This window comes from Cygnus olor, chromosome 3, assembly GCF_009769625.2.
Source record: "Cygnus olor isolate bCygOlo1 chromosome 3, bCygOlo1.pri.v2, whole genome shotgun sequence".
NCBI classification, from domain to species: domain Eukaryota; kingdom Metazoa; phylum Chordata; class Aves; order Anseriformes; family Anatidae; genus Cygnus; species Cygnus olor.
The window spans coordinates 90,292,113-90,310,999 of NC_049171.1; the positions used below are offsets into that span (position 1 = coordinate 90,292,113).

The 18,887-nt window shown below is 34.3% G+C and overlaps 1 protein-coding gene across 3 annotated transcripts in view; it reads right to left on the minus strand.

The window, feature by feature from the left end:
- Positions 1-18,887, minus strand: part of KIF6 (kinesin family member 6) — a 172,224-nt gene that overhangs the window by 151,264 nt on the left and 2,073 nt on the right. For all 3 annotated transcript variants that reach the window (XM_040552993.1, XM_040552994.1, XM_040552992.1), the window contains exons 2-3: positions 18,083-18,192; positions 14,981-15,055 (exon numbers count right to left, since the gene is read on the minus strand). In XM_040552993.1, the coding sequence (XP_040408927.1) occupies positions 14,981-15,055; positions 18,083-18,192 (185 nt within the window). The remainder of the gene's footprint in view (positions 1-14,980; positions 15,056-18,082; positions 18,193-18,887) is intronic.

Here is an 18,887-nt window from a genome sequence, read left to right on the forward strand (position 1 = left end):
TACCATTTGTGAAAAGAGACTTGCATTTTTCTCAAGTAAGGCCCCTTTGATGGGCTGACGTGAAATATAAACACATTTCATTTTCCCTTGATATTAAAACTAAAATTTCATGTATACATTTAAAATTTCTATTGATACTTATAGTTGACTATCACGTGCTTCCCTTGTACAGCTGTCTTGAAAGATAGAATTACTAAAAGTCTTTTTCCACATTTCTGAGCCTATTTCTTGTTAATTATTGTAAAGTGCCCTGACCTTGAAAAATATTTAAAGTTCTCTAACATCTTATACTTCACCCTGTTCACACACCATATATATATATATATATATATATATACACACACACACATATATACACACACACATTATAAACAACAAGGTATAAATGATAAAGTACAATTATTTTGAATTTTCACTTCTCTGTAAGGAAAAAAAAGACCAAATAAAATTCTCAAAAATTATTAGAATTAAAAATTTAATAGTGATGAAATCTGTTACTGACTGTAATATTCAGATGGCTAACTAAACCAGAAGTCACAACAGCCTAAAGAATATAAAGTCAGATTAGAGCACATCAGACACTTTTCCTTCCTTTCAGTAGCCATCATTTACAAAACTTTTCCTAAATTTATCTCAGATTTTTTCTACAATAATTTCAGTATATCTTGACAAAATATATGTAGAAAATATATGAAAGAAAATATAATACAAAAGTCAAAATACATTTGAAAAGGCATGAAGTAATCCATAAGGAATTGTTTTCATGATAAAGCTTATCAGAGGCAAAATATACTTTGAATTTGATTTACTATGCTAAGGACCTACTAATTTTGCATGAAGAAAGCAAAAGGCTAAAATTACTCCTTTGCATTTTGTTTATAAATGAAAAGGGGTAAACAACCCTTGCATAAGAGAAAGAGAACCACATATAGATAGCTGCTGGTCTGGCGCCACAAGACACGCAATGGCTCCCCAACATATTAAAGTTTATTTAAAGGCATGAGTAGTTGCCAAATTGCTTATTTTAATCCATTATAGTAGGATGACAGAGAAAAAAGTAGAAACACACTGAAAGGAACTACAGCCATCTGCTCCCAAAGACCAAACTGCCCAAAGACAGAGTATACATAGATTTTAGATTCCAGATGTTAAAAATCAAAACAAGCATTACTAGAAAACACCTCATTCATTTATCTTAAGAATTTATAGTGCCCACCACCACAGAATCTGAACACTGAAGACAGTAATGAGTTGTCAGAAGGTAGGGGGTATCAAAAGAACCTCACAGATGGCAGGTTCAAAACAAGCAAGAGGAAACGATTCTTCATGCAAAATGCAGTTAAGCTACAAAAAACTCTTTGCAATGGGATGTTGTGGATGCTAAAAGTTCACACAGGCGTCAGCAGAGACTAGACTAATTCCTGAAAAAAAGAAATCCTCTGGTGACTAATACACACACAATTCACCTCAGTTTCAGAAAGTCTCTACCCTACAACTGACTAGAGGCTAACAGAATATTTCATAAAAGTAACTCTACACGTTTACCCTTTCTTGTTTGTCTTTTTCTGAAATACTGACAGTCACTGTGAGAGATAACACACTAGGGTTAATGAAACTTTGGTCTAACTCAGTACAGTTGTTCTTCTGTTTTTACATCTCTGTTCTCTGGCTCTTCCAGGTGTTGCATTTTTGGTCTTACTCCTTCTCTTCTTCTTTAAAGTTGTTAAAGGTGTATTTTTTCAACTACCATGACATGGCTCCTGCAGAAAGCTGTATTTTGCAATGTGTGACAAAATAAAAAGTGGTAAAGATGTGGCTGCAAATCATTAATTCGAGGTCTCAGTTCTTCACAAAACACCATTAGAATCACCACACATGTAAACATCGGATAAAGTGTCAAATTACATAGGTTATTAAAACACTTACAAAAGCCAGTGAGTTTAATTGATTCATATATATATTGCAGTCTATCAGTGCAGTTCTGAACTGTTTTCCAGAAAACATTGCAAGGTCAAATATGTGAACATATCAATGTAAATAATGTATTGCTGTAGTCCAATTATAAGAAATATTAATATTGCATATATGTTTATGAAGGTGCTGGCTATGAATACAGGGCTGAGTTCCACTTTAAAATTCAAGGTGAAGGGCTCTCTATATAGTATATAGTGTGTATATATATATATACACACACATACACACAAGTGTGTATATATACACACACACTTTATATGGTATATAGAGACTAGTATAGTATATATTAGTACACATAGTATATACTGATATAGTATACGTAGTATATACATATATAGAGAAACTTTCATCTTGGATTTTAAAGTAGTATGTACATATATATATATATATATATAAATAAATATATAAAATGCATTCTGTCCAGATTTACAGCACTCATTTCTTTCATTCAGAGTGTATTAAAACCGTTGAGGAACGGTCACAGAGAATGAAGCTTATGAACTAAGCAGAACTAAAGGTTATGTCTATGCATACATATGTTTATGAATCAACAAATTTAGAAACTGAAGATGTAACCACAAACGTGTATATAATATTCTGAATACTAGTCAAAACTCTGAATGTGTACCTGTGAATTAAATCATATAAAACCCATGCCTGCTGTTATTAACTCATGCTTCTTTTATGGCACTTTTCTTGGAATCAATTGGAATACAGGATATTTGAACAATGAGGCTTATGGAGTAACTATTATCATCACAAATACTTGTTAAGTGTATACTTTGCTCTTTTTCACTTTGAAGACTTTCAAGTTAAATACTGAACTGCCTTATCAATCTAATTATAGTTTGTTGTCCCAAGGAGCTTTACAATTAAATAGTATCAATATATGTAGGTGACCCAATACCTAATCAACTGATAAATCAAAAAACAAAATCTATTTACTAAATACTCAGAATTTTTAAGATCGGCATTTTTAAGATCGACATTTATTGATTTCAACCTAAGATGCACAATTCCTTTAGGAAAATATAAACATAGGAGGCTTCATACCCCGTTAGACACTCATAACATTATACTTAAAAAAAACTACACTGCGGAATTATTGTTTATGAAGTGAAAGGCCTCTCAGATGCTGAGACTTAGCACAGTGAGCTGAAAATACATTTTCTCTTTCATCATGAAATGTAATGACGACAGGCACCTAAAACAGTTGGCAACACCATCTCACCATTATGAGATGATAGGAAAAAGTGTGTTTTCTACACAGCATCCACCAAGAATTGAATCCATAATCCAAAAGGATCCTTAAAGATTCTCATCTGCAAATTAAAGCTGTCCCTTCACAGTATTGGGCCAGATTCTCTACTAGGAAAGGCTGTACAGAATCAGCTGCTCTTTTCTGACATTTCTGCAAAGTCTACTCACCCAGACAAAGCATGCATCACACATCGGATTCTCTAAACACAAATCGCAAAACTTTTTTAAACTTAGTATTTCAAAGTAAATGGGTTGATATGGTTATTGATGGCAATATTCTGAAGGCTTCAAAATATGCATACATAAAAAATCATATACTAGAAGGATAGTTTCATTCATACCCACTCTGTCCACAATATCCAGAACCCCCCTGTATCACAATGTCCATAACTTTGCCTTTTTTCCCCCCCTCCAGGAAGCTGAGTTTTAGCATAGTTAAGGATACACTTTATTGAATAAATTGTCTCTTAACTACTTCAAACAAAACACAAAGACGCATAATCCAAGGAGAAGCTTTGCTGAAAAGATCTTTCATGAACTTATGTAATGTTGTACAGCTCCCTGTTCAGAAGTTCATGGACTACTTCCAGATACATTAGCTAAAATATTGTTGGAGAAATCTGTCTACGGTGTATTGCAGTAAAGTTGCTCCTGTTGTGATTGACAGAGTTTCTGGAGGGTCATCTTTTTTTCATAATAAATATCAAGCTCTGAATTGTAAGGCCCACTATAGAGGAGAATAGATTTTAAAATACAATGACCAAAACTTGTCCAAATTGTACCTTTGCTTCACTGTGTTAGCAAATTCACACAATTCATTTTTCTTACATGCTAGAACATGCAGGCATGCATTTGTAACACTTGGGTAAATTTAGCCTTCACTACAAGAAGATAAAATACTAGGAAAAAAAGGAAATATTAATGAACCAACAAGAAAATTGTTCACAGTATCAACAGCTAATACCAATTTTAATGAAATAATGACATGAAGCGTGGGCTAGCAACCCCTAATTTTTGAAGGAATACTGTTTTACTATAGTCTTAAGTCTTCTTTTATTCTGAAATATTATTTCCAATGTAATTACATGTTCGCTTCAAGGTGATTTTAACACGGAAAAAAGTTAGATCTTTTCTTACATTTTACTCTAAGAACTGAATGCATCTCTTCTAGTTAAGCACTGAAAAACTGCTGTTGGTTTTTATAATTACAAAAGCTTGTGCTTGACCTTACAAAGTTGATCAGCAGCATTTTTTAAACACAAACATGTCCTCCTTATACCATGCAACTGAAATCACACTTTTTTTCAAATAAAAGGTAGTTTAAGCACAAAACTGACTAAGGAGATTAACTTGATCACACTGCTATATATGCTTAACCATATGTCAGGATGGTAACACAATTTAGCATGTCGTCATGGGACAAGCAAAACATTTTCAAGTTCTACCTGCAACCTGTCACACACTACTGTGAAATTCTTCCACACTAACAATCTTTGAGACAGAAATGGTAATACTTTTCAATATTTAAAAAAAAACAGAATACTGAAATAACCAGTAGAGGTTTAGAAAGTCCACTGAAAAAAATTCCTCTGAAGTATTATATAGCAAGACCATGGAACCAAAGCTCCTTCCAGCCAATGACCACCTTTCCAATAATCTGACTGAGTTCTAGGTGAGATCCACAGTGTGGGACAATTTGATGCAGATTTGTTTTTGCTGGTGTAAATACCTAAACCCACTACAGTATTTAAACATATCTGTCATGTATCAAAAGCACTTCTGGTACTTTAAGAACTCCCAATATGCATTCTAAAAAAGTTTTGAGATTTTTTTTCCATTAATTTGGAATAGTCTTTAGTTTTAATACTTGTCTTGCTTTGGAGAAGGGACATCATAAAGCAAGCGGGAAGCTGAAGTAAATGTCCCTTAATTATTCTATTTCAGCACAACCTTAATACTGTTTAATTGCCTTAAATCTGCTATACAAAAGCTTATGTAATGACACCTTCTCAAGTAAACAAATTTCAGCTTTATGGAAATGGAGTTATAACATGTTTTGTCTTCTGTCCTTTGGACTTCAAGAAACTGATGGGAAAAAATCAATCATTGATAAAATATTGAACCTGTGCTATTTTAAAAAAAAGTCCCCTTATAAATGGCAAGACAGTCATTAAAAACCCAGTGTAGAGAAAAAAAAATAGTTGATATGAAATGGCCATTACATATAAGACAACCAATAAGACTGAAGGTTAAACCAGTGCTATAACACTGTACCTCAAACTATGATGGTCTAACGATATAAGAAAAAACAGCTATTTTAAAGAGAGGTAGTGTATTTTATTAGACTAGATTATATAATTGTGTGAAAACAAGACAATGAATTATTGGTTTTTTGATTATTTTAAGGGACCCTGCCTCTTCCCTTGCTAAGCAAAAGTTGATGGTACAACTCTGTACCAATTATCACTCCTCTTTGTAGTACAAACTGATCTATGAACATAGTTAAAAGATAGCAAGGCCACATTGTTTTTTTCCCTCAAGTTTTCTTACTCAGTTACTAGTTAACTTGAGCTTTCTAACTTAGTCATAATTAGTGGCAATTTAAAAACTATGCACATTTTGAAATTAACTTTTTGTTAGAAATTTCAATTTAGATCCCTGTTTAAATAAATTTCTGTTACAAAGATATGTACTGACGCTTTCAGTCACTCAGCAGACGTACCTCATGCCTGGAAGATGCATAATTCCTAAATGAAAGGCGTAATACAGAAGTCTAACTCATACAAGCAATTGTACTTAAATTGATAGATCCATTATGTTTACAACTGGTTAACATTCCTTAAGTGAAAAACTCCTCAAGCAGGAGCTTGAAAATTTATGGGTAGTTACAGCAGTTCAAAATAGCATTTAGTACTTTGTCCTTGAGTATCTGAGACAATATAAAGAGCAGCATAAAACCCTGTGACAGCAGACAGAGGTTGAAAGCAGACTGAGGTTGTTTTGTTGTGGTTGGCTTTTCTGAGTACATTTTGTTTTAATTTACCATGATGATCATTTGTTCTATTTAAAGTTTATGAACACAGAACTTTTCATTTGTTTCTGTGTTCATTGTTAATATGACTGCAGGCTGGTTTGCGCCTAAGTGTAACAAAGAAGTCTGCTTCCTCTGCTGTTACACCAAGTACGTTTTGTTGAATCAAACACAACAGTTAGCATGAAACTACAAGATTTTTTTTTTTTTAAATAATAAAATGAACTGTCAAATGAAGAAGGATGTATAGCATCCAAGAAGAATGCTATAAAGAAACTGGAGAGAGCTTGACAGAACAAAGTTTGTTCAGGTTGGAGCACATAACTCAAGGGGAAGCTTAAGGAAGCTGTTTTTGTCAGTCTGGAGATTAGAAGACTACACACGTACCTAATTACCTTCTTCCATTACATAATTACATAATGGATCATCACAGAGAAGAGGCTTACAGTGGTAGAACAAGAGGCAGTGGTCATAAGCTGTACGAAAGGAAATTCCAAGTGGGTATAACAAAAATGTTCTCCACAGTGAGAGCAGTTAAGCCCTGGAACTGGTACCCAAATGGGTTGTAGAATCCCCGTCTCTGGATATTTTCAAAGCTCTACTGGGTCTGAGCAACCTGATCTAACTCCGAAGCTAGTCTTGCTCCACTCAGGAGACTGAACCAGATGACCTACAGAGATCCCTTCCAACCTAAGTATATGAATTTAAGAGAGTATGTTAGCAGTAGGCATAATTCACACAAAATCATCATCAGTGAAAGGAAAATGTGAACAGTCCTTACCAATCCCTAAAAACATGCCAAAACTCTGCTTTAGTTCAGATCGGTCTCAAAGCATCAGTTTATAACCACCAATATGACAGCCTTTCTCAGGGAAGTCAGAGCATTTTGATTCCTTTTTTGTTACCCCAAACCTCAATTCACTACAAAAAAAAGCTGAGGAAATAGTGGTGACCTTATTCTCAAGCTTTTGACATTAGCAGATATTAGAGACAAATGCTGAAATCTCTTCTTGGCAATTGGTGGATGAAGCCTATCCAGAACACCAAAAGCCATCACAGCAACACTAAATACGAAGCGTAAGCAAAAAGCTTTGCCTGCTCTGACAATTTCTATGGCAAGACATACCTCCCAGTCTTCAAAAGGATTAGAAAGATCACTTACGCAGATGTGTTTAAGACATCTGTCATTTTTATTATTGTTTTGCTTTAAAATGAAAAAGTTCAAAGTGAAAGGTTTTTTTACTAAGTCTATAATTTGAATAAATAAAAAAATATTTAAATGCTTTAATGAGAAGAGGCCTTATTAAATAAAGACTAAATTCTGTGAGTGTTTATATACAGATAAGAGAAATGCCTAGGAATCAGAAACAAGTCACAGCTTTAAAAATGAATTACTTTGCTTTCACTAGTTTATTTCAGATTCCTACTATTATTTTAACCTGAGTTCTGAAACTTCATTTTAAGTGACTGGTAACGTAAAGGTGGGTGGTCATTCAACAGCTATGAAAACATTAGAATACCGAAAAAAAGTGGAAAACGCTTTGTTCTTTATATTTTCTAAGCCCACAGTTCTTGCTGCCTTAAATATTTTACCAATACCACTCTTTCCTTCTTCCTGTCTCAGAAAACTTTAATTCACAATAATTTTACACATAAAATAAATAAATAAATAAGCATATCAGTATAACCCTGACAAAACCAACTCACAGACATGGTATTTATGATAAAAAGAAGAACAAATTTAATTTGCAGGATCTGGAAAAGCAGTTTTCAGGGAGGATTTGTCTTTACAAAGATTCAGCATTTAGGTATCTTCTATCATTTGGAGCTCAGATTAAAGTTCTTTTTAATTAAAATAAACAAAGTATCTCAGAATGTCTTTTTTTCCTTTATGCTTTTGCCAGATTTATGGAACAAATCTGCTTTGGTAATGCCTCATATTTCAAAAATAGCACCAATTTCCAAATATGCATGTAACTGTGTTTCTGAGACCCTGGTGCAAGCGTTTCCTCAGAAATTTCAAAAGAAATTTCCTAAGATAGCAAGCTGTGATATAATTTCCTATTTTAACTGAAATTCATAAATATATTTAAAATTTCACCCTAAGCACTGCAGGAGATAAGTGACACAAATATACTCTGGATCAAACCTACCAAATTGTAGCCTACAATAAGCAGCATTCTTGAACAAGTCTAAACTGCAATTTAAGCCAAAATAAACAAGACTAATAGCTGTTTGAGATGAAACAATGACATTTTTTACTTTTTATTGCCTCATACTTGTAATCACTTTCAAGAACTACAACCATTCCTGCTCCAATTTCTCAATTTAGGGGATATTTTAAGCTATTTTTATTTCTAGCTTACAACCAACAAGTAAGTGTCCTTTCACCGTATACAGATTCTATTGGATATTTTCGTACCTAAGCTACCCACATTAGCAATAATACAGCTGTGCTGCATGCCTGAGTGCAGGTTAGCCAAGCCACTGCATCACAAACACAGTGGGGTCAAAGTAACTACTTGGTCATAGAAGCCTATTATTTAATTAGTAAACAATTAATTAGTAAACAAAAATTAATTAGTAAACAAACCTTCCGCAAAATCCACAAATAATAAGGTCTAATACATCTTATCAACGTTTCAGGAAAACAAGAACAAAAACAAAAACCACAACAAAACAAACAAACCAGAAGCAAACAAATGAAAGCAAACAACTGCTAATAAAGCACAGTTATTTTCCTAGGCATTCTTCATTTTAATCATATTAGCATGAAGATTTAAGAAGTCTTTATGAAAATGCCAGCTTTGATGCTGTTACTAGCTATTGTATCACGCTGATAATAGCAAGTGATTTTAACCTGGTTAGGGAGACATTGTGCCAGGACTAAAAAGCAGGTAAAGTGACTTATATCACATGGGTCTTCCAGGATTTTAATTATTCAATCATTTTGCATCATGACTTAAATGAGCTGACATTTTATTGACATCTCAATACTAAAACTGTCTTCATGAGCTCACTGTATTGGAAGCAATTATTTTTTCCAACTATGACACTCAACAACCTGTTGTATCAGCCAACACTATCTACAGAGCAGAAGCAACATGCTGCATCTGATCAAAAAGTAAAGGGGAGGACAGAAGAGAGAGAAGGAATGTGGGTAAAAATAGTGGAGAAACAACATCCTATACTTTACACATATCCAAAAGACTTGTGAAAAATATTCAATTTCAACAACTCTTTCATTTGTATGAGAACACTTAAAATTAACGTGAGCCCTTGAAGATCTGACATTTGTTTTAAGAGACATTTCTCATCTTTAGTTGAGGATTTTTTGGTGCTTAAGGTTTTTATAAAATATTTTAAAACAAAGTGGTCTAGATGGAATACACTGGGCACTTCCTATTCCCTAACACTAATGAAACCTTTTTTTTTACCTCCATAGGGAGCATAGCTAAATTTTGTTAGTCTACAGCAGATTAATATGGTAGCCAGTTACTGCTGCTATTTTTGAGGAGTCTTGGCCTCGAGTACTCTTTTCAGAAAGAAATTTCTTCGTATCACAACAGGCAGATTTCTAACACGCTACCTGGCTATCTGACATTACTGAGTTAAAAGTGAACTGTCTTGATAACTTAGCACAATTTGTAAGTGATATGTAAATTGCTTTTTCTTCATAAAAACACACACTTCAGCAAATGTTGTCTCAATCTATGATCATTTCATTCTGAAATTTGATATTTCTTTCAACTGTCCCACTTAAGCTACACAACTAACTTCTCCATGTTTTTATTGTTCAGGACAGAGGACTACGGATGGATCGCATAGCGCATTACATCTCCACAATCTCTTTTTGAAATTTCATCCATTCTGAAGGTGCTTATTAATGCAAGACACCTTCTTTTCTCCATATATATATATAAAAATCTAGTAGGCAGTAATGTAGAAAAGCACTATACAAGAAAAAAAGTGAAGTGAATGTATATTACTGATAATGCTATTTTTATTTGCCAGTATTTTCAAAATACAACCTTGAAATATAGACAGCCCACACAACTTGCTCTTTTCTGAGATGACTTAACTTTCTTTCTCTCATTCCTTGCTTATAATTAAGACTAGTCAGAGACTTGAAATAACTCAAACTGATGCAACAAAGAATGGAAATAAAATACTTTGCCCTTCTCATAAGGAAGCATTAGCATTTCCAGTAGAAGAAATTTCATATGGGAGAAGACTGTGCATCAGAATACACCTTGGTGGGACAGGGACATAGATGAATTAATGTATATAGGCATTCCAAAATCTTGCTTAGGTAAAATGAATCCAAATAAGAAAGTTTAGTCTGAATTATGTTCCTTAGAAGATGCACTATGTCCCCAGTGAAGCACCAGGAGATACAGGTAGGGAAGCTACTATCTACTTCAAGTCTCATTTAAAAAAAAGTGCATAATTTGACCCCTCAAGAGAATGAGTTCTATATATAATTTTTTTTAGGTTCAATTTATTCAGAGGAAAATACCACTTACTAAGTTTTCTGATGCAAAACAATGAATATCCAATTTGATGGTGATTTCTGGCTATTACATAATAAATAAATAATAATGCCTTTTACTTTCTGTTCTCCTATGACATATTTCCTGCAATTATATTTTGACTCATTCCTGAAGATAGTTTCAACACCATTAGTTGTAAGAGTACAAGCTGTTTTAAATATCTGACATGTTTCACGTGTCCACACCCAATATAAGGTCCACATTACAAGACAACTACAAATTGCATCTGATTTGGAAGCATGAAATAGTCTGCAGTCTACATAATATTAAAGGAATATCCCCACTAATTCCACATTCTCTTTGCTAGGTGAAATTCATATTAAGGTACCGTATATGAAAAGGGCTTCTATTAGAAACAGAAAGAAAATGTTCTCATTGCCACAAAAAGATGCAAATATATGGCTTTTATCTGTCCCAAATAATTAGCTTTAAAAGTAATGAAGAACCATAAAAATTCAGAAATAAGAACCTACATTATCTAAGAATCTCTGAATTTCTTGTACTCTACTACATTCAATACAAGAGGTCACAATTTATACAGAAACATTTTATTTGGAAAAAAGGAAATTATATATTGCAGAATCCTGTAAATTCAGCCAGATTTCATGTTTCAAGGAATTTCTCATCTAACAGTTCAAATTTCAGAGTGATTATTAATATAAAACCCTATTGAAGTCTGTGAAAGTAAAGCAAATTCAGCATTAGTCTAAATTAGTCTGAATTAGACAGTCAAAAGGAACGTAGAGTTTGAGAGAAAATTAGCATCCTTTTTACTGACTGAAGTTCCATTAATTTGAAGAAACTTGCAGAGATTATTTTCCTTGATTACCTAGCTAAACATAAATCCCTGAGGTGTTAGAGAGAGGACGGAAAAAAATGACAGCAAGTCCAAATACTTTTGTTATATTATTTTATTCACAGACTTACACACAAAGAAAGGAAAATTATAGTAACAGAAAAGCAAAGGAGAATTTCTATAAGCATACTTAGTATAGCTAGTAATGTCCTGGTGGAATGTTTAGTTTATACTCTGTGGCTTTGCATTTCAAGACAATCTAGCAATTCAAATGTTTTCCAAACATTTTAAATTACTGGTAAAGTATTTTCTAAAAACTGCTAAGAAATGCATTACAAAGTATAGTCAACATTATTTTGCATAAAAAACCATTACATTTTTACTGCATTTTCTGTATGAATAAGCAGCAGAAGGAAAAAACAGTAAAGGGCAGTAGGTTGCATATACAATCAGCAGTTCTTAAAATAAATATAGAACACCAGAAGAAACTTAAATGTGCAGCAACAAGAACATTATCATGGAAGCTATAAGATTTTTTTTAAAAAACATAGGTGACTACTATTAGGCTAGAAATAGTTTGACTGTCTCTAATTTCCATGATTATGTCTGAAAAGAAACATTTCAATATTATTCTTTAGTACGCCAACACAAATTATCAGCCATATCAGAACTGAAAACAAAACTAATTGAAAAGCACTACGATTTTCCACATAATTTGATTGTATTCATCATCATCACACTGATATTTGAAGCACTATGAGAAACTTGGTTCTGTTGTTGAACTAGAGCAATGCTTAACTGTTAGCAAACTATAAAAGGATGTTATTTATTTCCTCATCTTTTGAGAAAGTCAAAGAGCTAGTGCTTCCTCTTAAAGTTGGCTCTGCTCAAAAAAAAAAAAAATAAAGAATATAAGTTTAAAATGAAAAGGAAAGAACAGGAAGGGAAAAAAAAGAAACCAAATAAGAGATGACTCAAGCGTTAGCAAAATAGAATAATAATAATAAAAAAAATAAAGCAAATCACATGCTTATAATGGTTTACAGAGACTGCTACTTTTGACTGAAGAAGTAAATTAAATGAACTAATGTCTGGTGCCTCTGTGAAACCACAGGCAGGATGACAATGTAACTGGATTTAGAGAGAAAAGTAGTGGCCCAACATCAAAGAAAGCAAATTTAAAAGGGAGGGGAAAGAAAAAAAAAGTTGCATCCAATTTTCATCCATCCAAGAACAAACTAGAAAGATTTTAGAGTCCTGAACACTGCATTGCTGTTTCTAGTTTAAACCATGCCCAAGATTTCTTTTCTGAGCATTCAAGTGTGTAAATGAGTTCTCTCATCACTGCAAGCATTCACGGCGAAGAGCCTCAAAATGTCACTGAACTATTTCATTGATACTTTCCTGCTACTTTTCCCTGGCAATACACAGACAAAAAGTATTCACTTAAAGTAACTCCAACATCCAAAATGAATGCATTTTCAACAGTTTTTTCCCTGGAAGAGAACGTCTTAGAAAGAAATAAGTAAGAATGACAATTTTGTTACAAAATTCTGTGGTCTATCTAAGTAACAGTATGATTCTTATTGTCTCACAATGGAAAGGAAAATTGAGTCATTAACTATAGAGTAAAATATATTTCAGCAAAAAATTATGGACTCCGTTAATCAAGGAACTTCATGACTACAATTACATATCCAAATACATATTTTTGCCTACATAAAGGTGAAAAAAGAAGGAAAAGGATGAGAAACAGGAATATACTTCAGGTATAATCTAAAAACACAAGCAACATTTTCCTTCAGCATTATCAATCAGTAACAACAAACACATTATTTTGAATATAAGCCTTAACACCTTAACCTTCAGAGGTCTCAACATCTTCTTGATTCAGTTAAGAATGTGTAATCAACTTTAGCATTAAAGATAAAGACAGCCATTTGGACATAATTGTATGCCTAAACATGAATAATTTCAATAGCATTTAAGTATTTAGAATCTACAAAAAAAACAAAATTAAAGTCTACATAATGGATCAAATAGATGTATAGAAATCTCATATCTGTCAACACTGAAATAAAGGAAAACACTACAAATTCATGTTTGTTGGAGCTCTAAATAGGTAAATTACAACTGGAAAAACTCTTCCATATTCTAGTGAATATTTTCTTTCCACTCCAAAGGAAAAAAAAAAATCAGTCTCTCTGTTGCTAGTTAGCTTTGATACTACAAGTTTTAATGAGGATAATTCAATCTGTAGTGTGCAACAAGGAGTTTTAACCCCTCTCTTTCCAAGCACAATTATATAAGATATGTAAGTTTTTACCTGCAGTCATCGTTAAAACCATAAATATTCTAAGTAAATGAGTTAACCAAAAGCTATACATGGTATAGTCAGGTATGCAAAGAAATCCATTTTCCAACAAAGAATAGAAGAAAATAAAGTGCATTTATCTTATTCTCATGAAGATTAAATTTCATTGGCTGCTCACTTTCATTGTCAATTTCCTTCCTGTTTTGTGCGGGACTTTTAAGAAGAAAATTGATGGAAAAACGAACATTTTGAAAAATCAGGAAAACAGAATTATAAAGAGTTAAGCATGCTTTTACACCCAAGGAACAATATGAGAAAGACTAAAGTATCAAATTGATGATATCTGTTTTCCTGCAGCAGAAAACTAGTACTGACTTCAGCAATACGGGCATAAGCTGAACACAGAGAGTGGAATATTAGAAAATCCACCTGCTTGAGAGTGACATTCAATCCACACAATGAGCAAACAAGCCTTCTACATCAGTCTTAAACACTTGCCTTTCCAAACTCTGAAACAAGAATCATTTGATTACTATATGTAGTAGAAAAAAAAAACATACTGCAAAAATCACCGTCTTATACATTAAGACAGTAATAATGAGCAAAAATTCAGAATATAGCCACAGATGCTGGTTCTCAGGGGTATCTAGTCAATGAAACAGGGAGAGAAGATTTTTGTTAGGCTTATCCCTTTTGGGAGTTGGACCAAATGTCCTCCAGGCATCCCTTTATACAACACTAACCATTCTGTGACTCATGGAACTATACTGAAAATACTTTTCTAACACAATACTGTGAGCTTGTATCATAAAGAAAAAACTAATGAGTCATGGATTTCTATGTCTATGAAACAAGAGGCAACAGCAGGATTTTATGATGGAATATTACCACACAGAACCTCACAGATTCAGATATGTCAGTATTTAGAAAAATTAAAACGTCAATACGCTTTTACAACAGTGGGTCAAACACTTGCCAGCTCTCCTCCAAGTAATACAGTGAAAGCTATTTTTGACCCTGTGTTACCCCGATTACTCGCAAGAACAACATACCATTCTGCCACTGGTTTGGCAATGCTGTCAAAAACCACATCTTGTTTTGCCTCTTGATCAAAAATTTTCTCAAATCTGAAAATATTAAGCAAATAATAATTGCTCAGAATCTTAAAACACTGCTTGATTCATACATTTTTGTTTGTGTTTGTAATAGTCAATGTTTACATCATTAGGCTTACATAACTTAGGACAATGTTTTCCCTGTAGTCTTACCCACAGCATGCTGTTGTGCTATTGTATATAAATAGGCTGTACACAGTGGTGCATTGACAAGATCTACACAATAAAATCCTCTGATGAAATGATGTGGCTTAGAAAAAAATAATCCGTATTTTCGATCTATCAAGAGAATCAGTGTTTGTAACTGGCACCACACTGAAACCTGGATAAATAGATTACACTATAACTAAATACAGTGTCCCACCAGCATAGCCAGGCCCCCATTTTCTCATAACTAGTTCCTTCTTTCTGTTGCATACTTACTGTAATCATCACAAGGAAATATTTAACTTTTTTTTTTTAATTCCTCCAATTCCTATACAAAATATCTGTAGTTGTCTTACGGAATCATAGACTATTTGAGGTCAGAAGGGATCATCATCTACAATTCCCATGCTCAAAGGAGGGTCAACTAGAGCAGGATTCTGTCCTGTCAGGTTTAATTATCTCTACTTATGGAGACTCCACAACATATCCAGGCAAAGTCATGGAAGTATTTGATTACCCTCACAGTAAAAAAAAGGTTTTTTTTCTTATGTTTGAATAGAATTTCCTGTATTTCAGTTTGTGCCCAGTAACCCTCATCCTGTTTACCCAAGCAACCACCTGAGAAGCATACAGCTCCACCTTCTTTACTTTCCCTGATGAGATTGATAAGATCCCCTTCAGCTTTTCTTCTAGCAATTTCAGCCTCTTGTTACACATCAGATGCTCTGGTCCCTTACTCATCTATGGTCCCTTTCCAGGGGCCCAAAACTAGAAACAGCAATCTAGGTACTTTTCTGCAACCTGACTTCCACCCAGTCAACTCCAAGCTTGTACTGGTGCACATGGTTCTTCCTCTCCAGGAGCAGGACTCAGCATTTCCCTTTGCTGAACTTCATGAGATTCCTACTGGCTCATTTTTCTGGCGCTCAATGTTCCTCTGAACAGCAGCAAAACCAGTTGTGCATCAGCCACCCACCTCAGTTCTGTGTTGCATGCAAAATTTGCTGAAGGTATACTTGGTCCCATCATCCAGGTCATTAATGAAGATGTTTAGGTAGCATTGCACCCCCATATTAACTACTAACTAGTAGTTAGTACCACTAATGACTGGCATCCACCTGGACTTTGTACCCCTGATGACAAACCTCCGAGCCCAGCAGCTCAGCTTATTTCAGCATGCATCCATGCAGGCTCCCTGCTGCCTCTGCTTCATTTCCTGCTCATTGGGATGAACAGTTCTTGAGCCTGAAGAAGGTGATCCTTGAAAAACAGCTGCCTCTCCTGGACTCTCTTCTCTCTAGGGCTGTGTCCTCGTGGATCTTTCAAACAGGTCCCTGACCAGGCAAAATTTGCTCTCACAAAGTCCAGAGTTATGATCTTGCTTTTTGCCTTGCTCCCTCTTCTCAGGATCTAAGTCTCCACTATCCCATCGCCAACTGCAGCCAAGGTTTTAACATCCATGATCAGTTCTATATTTGAATTACAAGGTGCAGCAGATATCTCACCCTCACTGGCTCTTTAACCAGTTTTAGGAAGTTAGGAGTCAACATACTCCAGGAACTTCCTGGATTGATCATGCCCTGCTTTGTTGTCTGTCCTATCTGGAACAGCATATTCATCTAGAACTTCTCAGGGTATATAGAAGGTCCCAGGGATATCAGGTATGTAGAAAGACAAGCATGGACTGCAAGGGATTATGCAGCGTCTACATGTCAAACACAAAATACAGAGGCATACATTCTATCCTGCTAACCCTTAATTAAGAAAGTCATTCAAAAAATGGTGTTTGATTTTCATAGGAGAAAGTAAGAACAAAGGAGAATAATGTTTGAGTTGACCAGGACAGAGAGACTGTATGTAAGCGTGAGTTTTATGGAGGAAAAATCCAATAAATCCTTAATCCATAGCATCATTTTTGTATTGCCTTAAGGACAATAAGTCATAGTATTTCTCAAATTCCATCTCTTAATTAATAAATTATAAAGACAGAAAAAATCAGCATTCATTACAGCTGGCTTGGGCATCTGCAATCTAAGATAGTTTTGCATATAACTCTAGTTGGAGAAGACAGCTGCTCCTTCCCAAGCAGAACAGATTTCTTTAGCTTATGTAAAGTGACTCAGGCTGAGCTACAGATATTTATCTGTGGCTCTTTTTTTAGGAGTATAAACCAACAAATTTTTCTTGATTTGATATTGTAAAAATAAAGAAAGTTTAACTTGGAAAAGATATTCTCAACCTACTTATTAGAATGGTTATACATCTAGCTGTCTTCACCAGCAAGATTTTAAAATGTTGCCTCTAAGCTTTCTGTCAAAAAGATAAAAAATATATTTGTTTGATGATACTGGTATGTATTTTCAGTTTCTAAAAAAATATTTAGTTCTAGCGTGATGGTTTTGTTTCTTTCAACAATCTCTTTTGCTTTTGTTTGTTTGTTTGTTTTAACACTGTTTTGGTTATGTTTGAGACATTGTTTTTTAAACAGAGTGTTTAACATAAGACATCTTTAGCTAGCTTATGCCAAACCTCATTAGGTCACAAGAAAACAACAATCCGCACTCACTTTTCAAAGGCAAATTCAAAACAAGCTGTAAGAATAGAAGAACTGATAAATGAAGACGCAATCTTTGAAATCAGACTCAATGTATAATGACATACAATGGATAGGGAAAAAAACCACAACAAAACACAACTCATCAAATATTATCACAATCATTCAGACGTGTAGAAACATAATACGCTGTAGTATTCCTCTTGTTGAGGGAGCAGTATAAGTATAAAGATACCTTCATATTAAAAATTAATTAAAACTTAATTTGGGGAATAGGTTTTTCATCTTATTCTATACATCTATTTGTATCTCTACACAGAGATAAGGCTTGTACTTACTTGAACTTGTAGTTCTCCCGTTTATTATTAACGAACCCATCTGCTAAATCATGCGGCACAATAATCTCCAGGCTGGACACAGATTTCTCATCATCATCAACTGAATAAATCTAGTAAGCATGGATACAAATTAACAAAGTAATTTTAGTAATAAAAGAGCACAGCCTTTAGGTATACTATAGTTAATCAGTATTTCAAAGTAATACAGCAAAGTAGAATAATTCTCCCTACTTGAAGGGTCCTTACTACTTGAGCATATATTCTCCTTCAGCTACCATTCAACAAGTACATACACACACTGACCTGTTTGTTGTCACTAAACATTACACTAAGAAACAGAAATGTAGTCATGTTTACATAATTTGTTTAATAAACCACTTTAATACCAGAGCTGTTATTCACAAACAAAGCATAGCACCCAATGCAAACCCCTCCAAAAAAAAAAAAAAGGAGGAATAGGTCTGGAAAGACTATGACAGAACTATAACGGAGCTTGTTTCAAAAGCGAATGCACTATTTCTGAGGAACACTTCCATTACTTTTATCATTCCTTGCAACGACAGCCAAATACCGGGTGCTACACATTCCCCTCCTTCAGAACAAGGTTTCAGCACGGAAACCCTGTCACACACCAAAAGATTTCCTTATGGAGCCCACCCCCCACCCTCACAAAAGCATTCCAGCGTTTCTGTACTTGGTGATTTATTCACTTGCCAAGGCTGCAGGGAACAGGCCAGTAGCTCTGTCTCCCCCTTCCCGACCCCTCAGCTCCCCCCAGCCCAGCCGGAGGCCGCCTGAGGGTCCC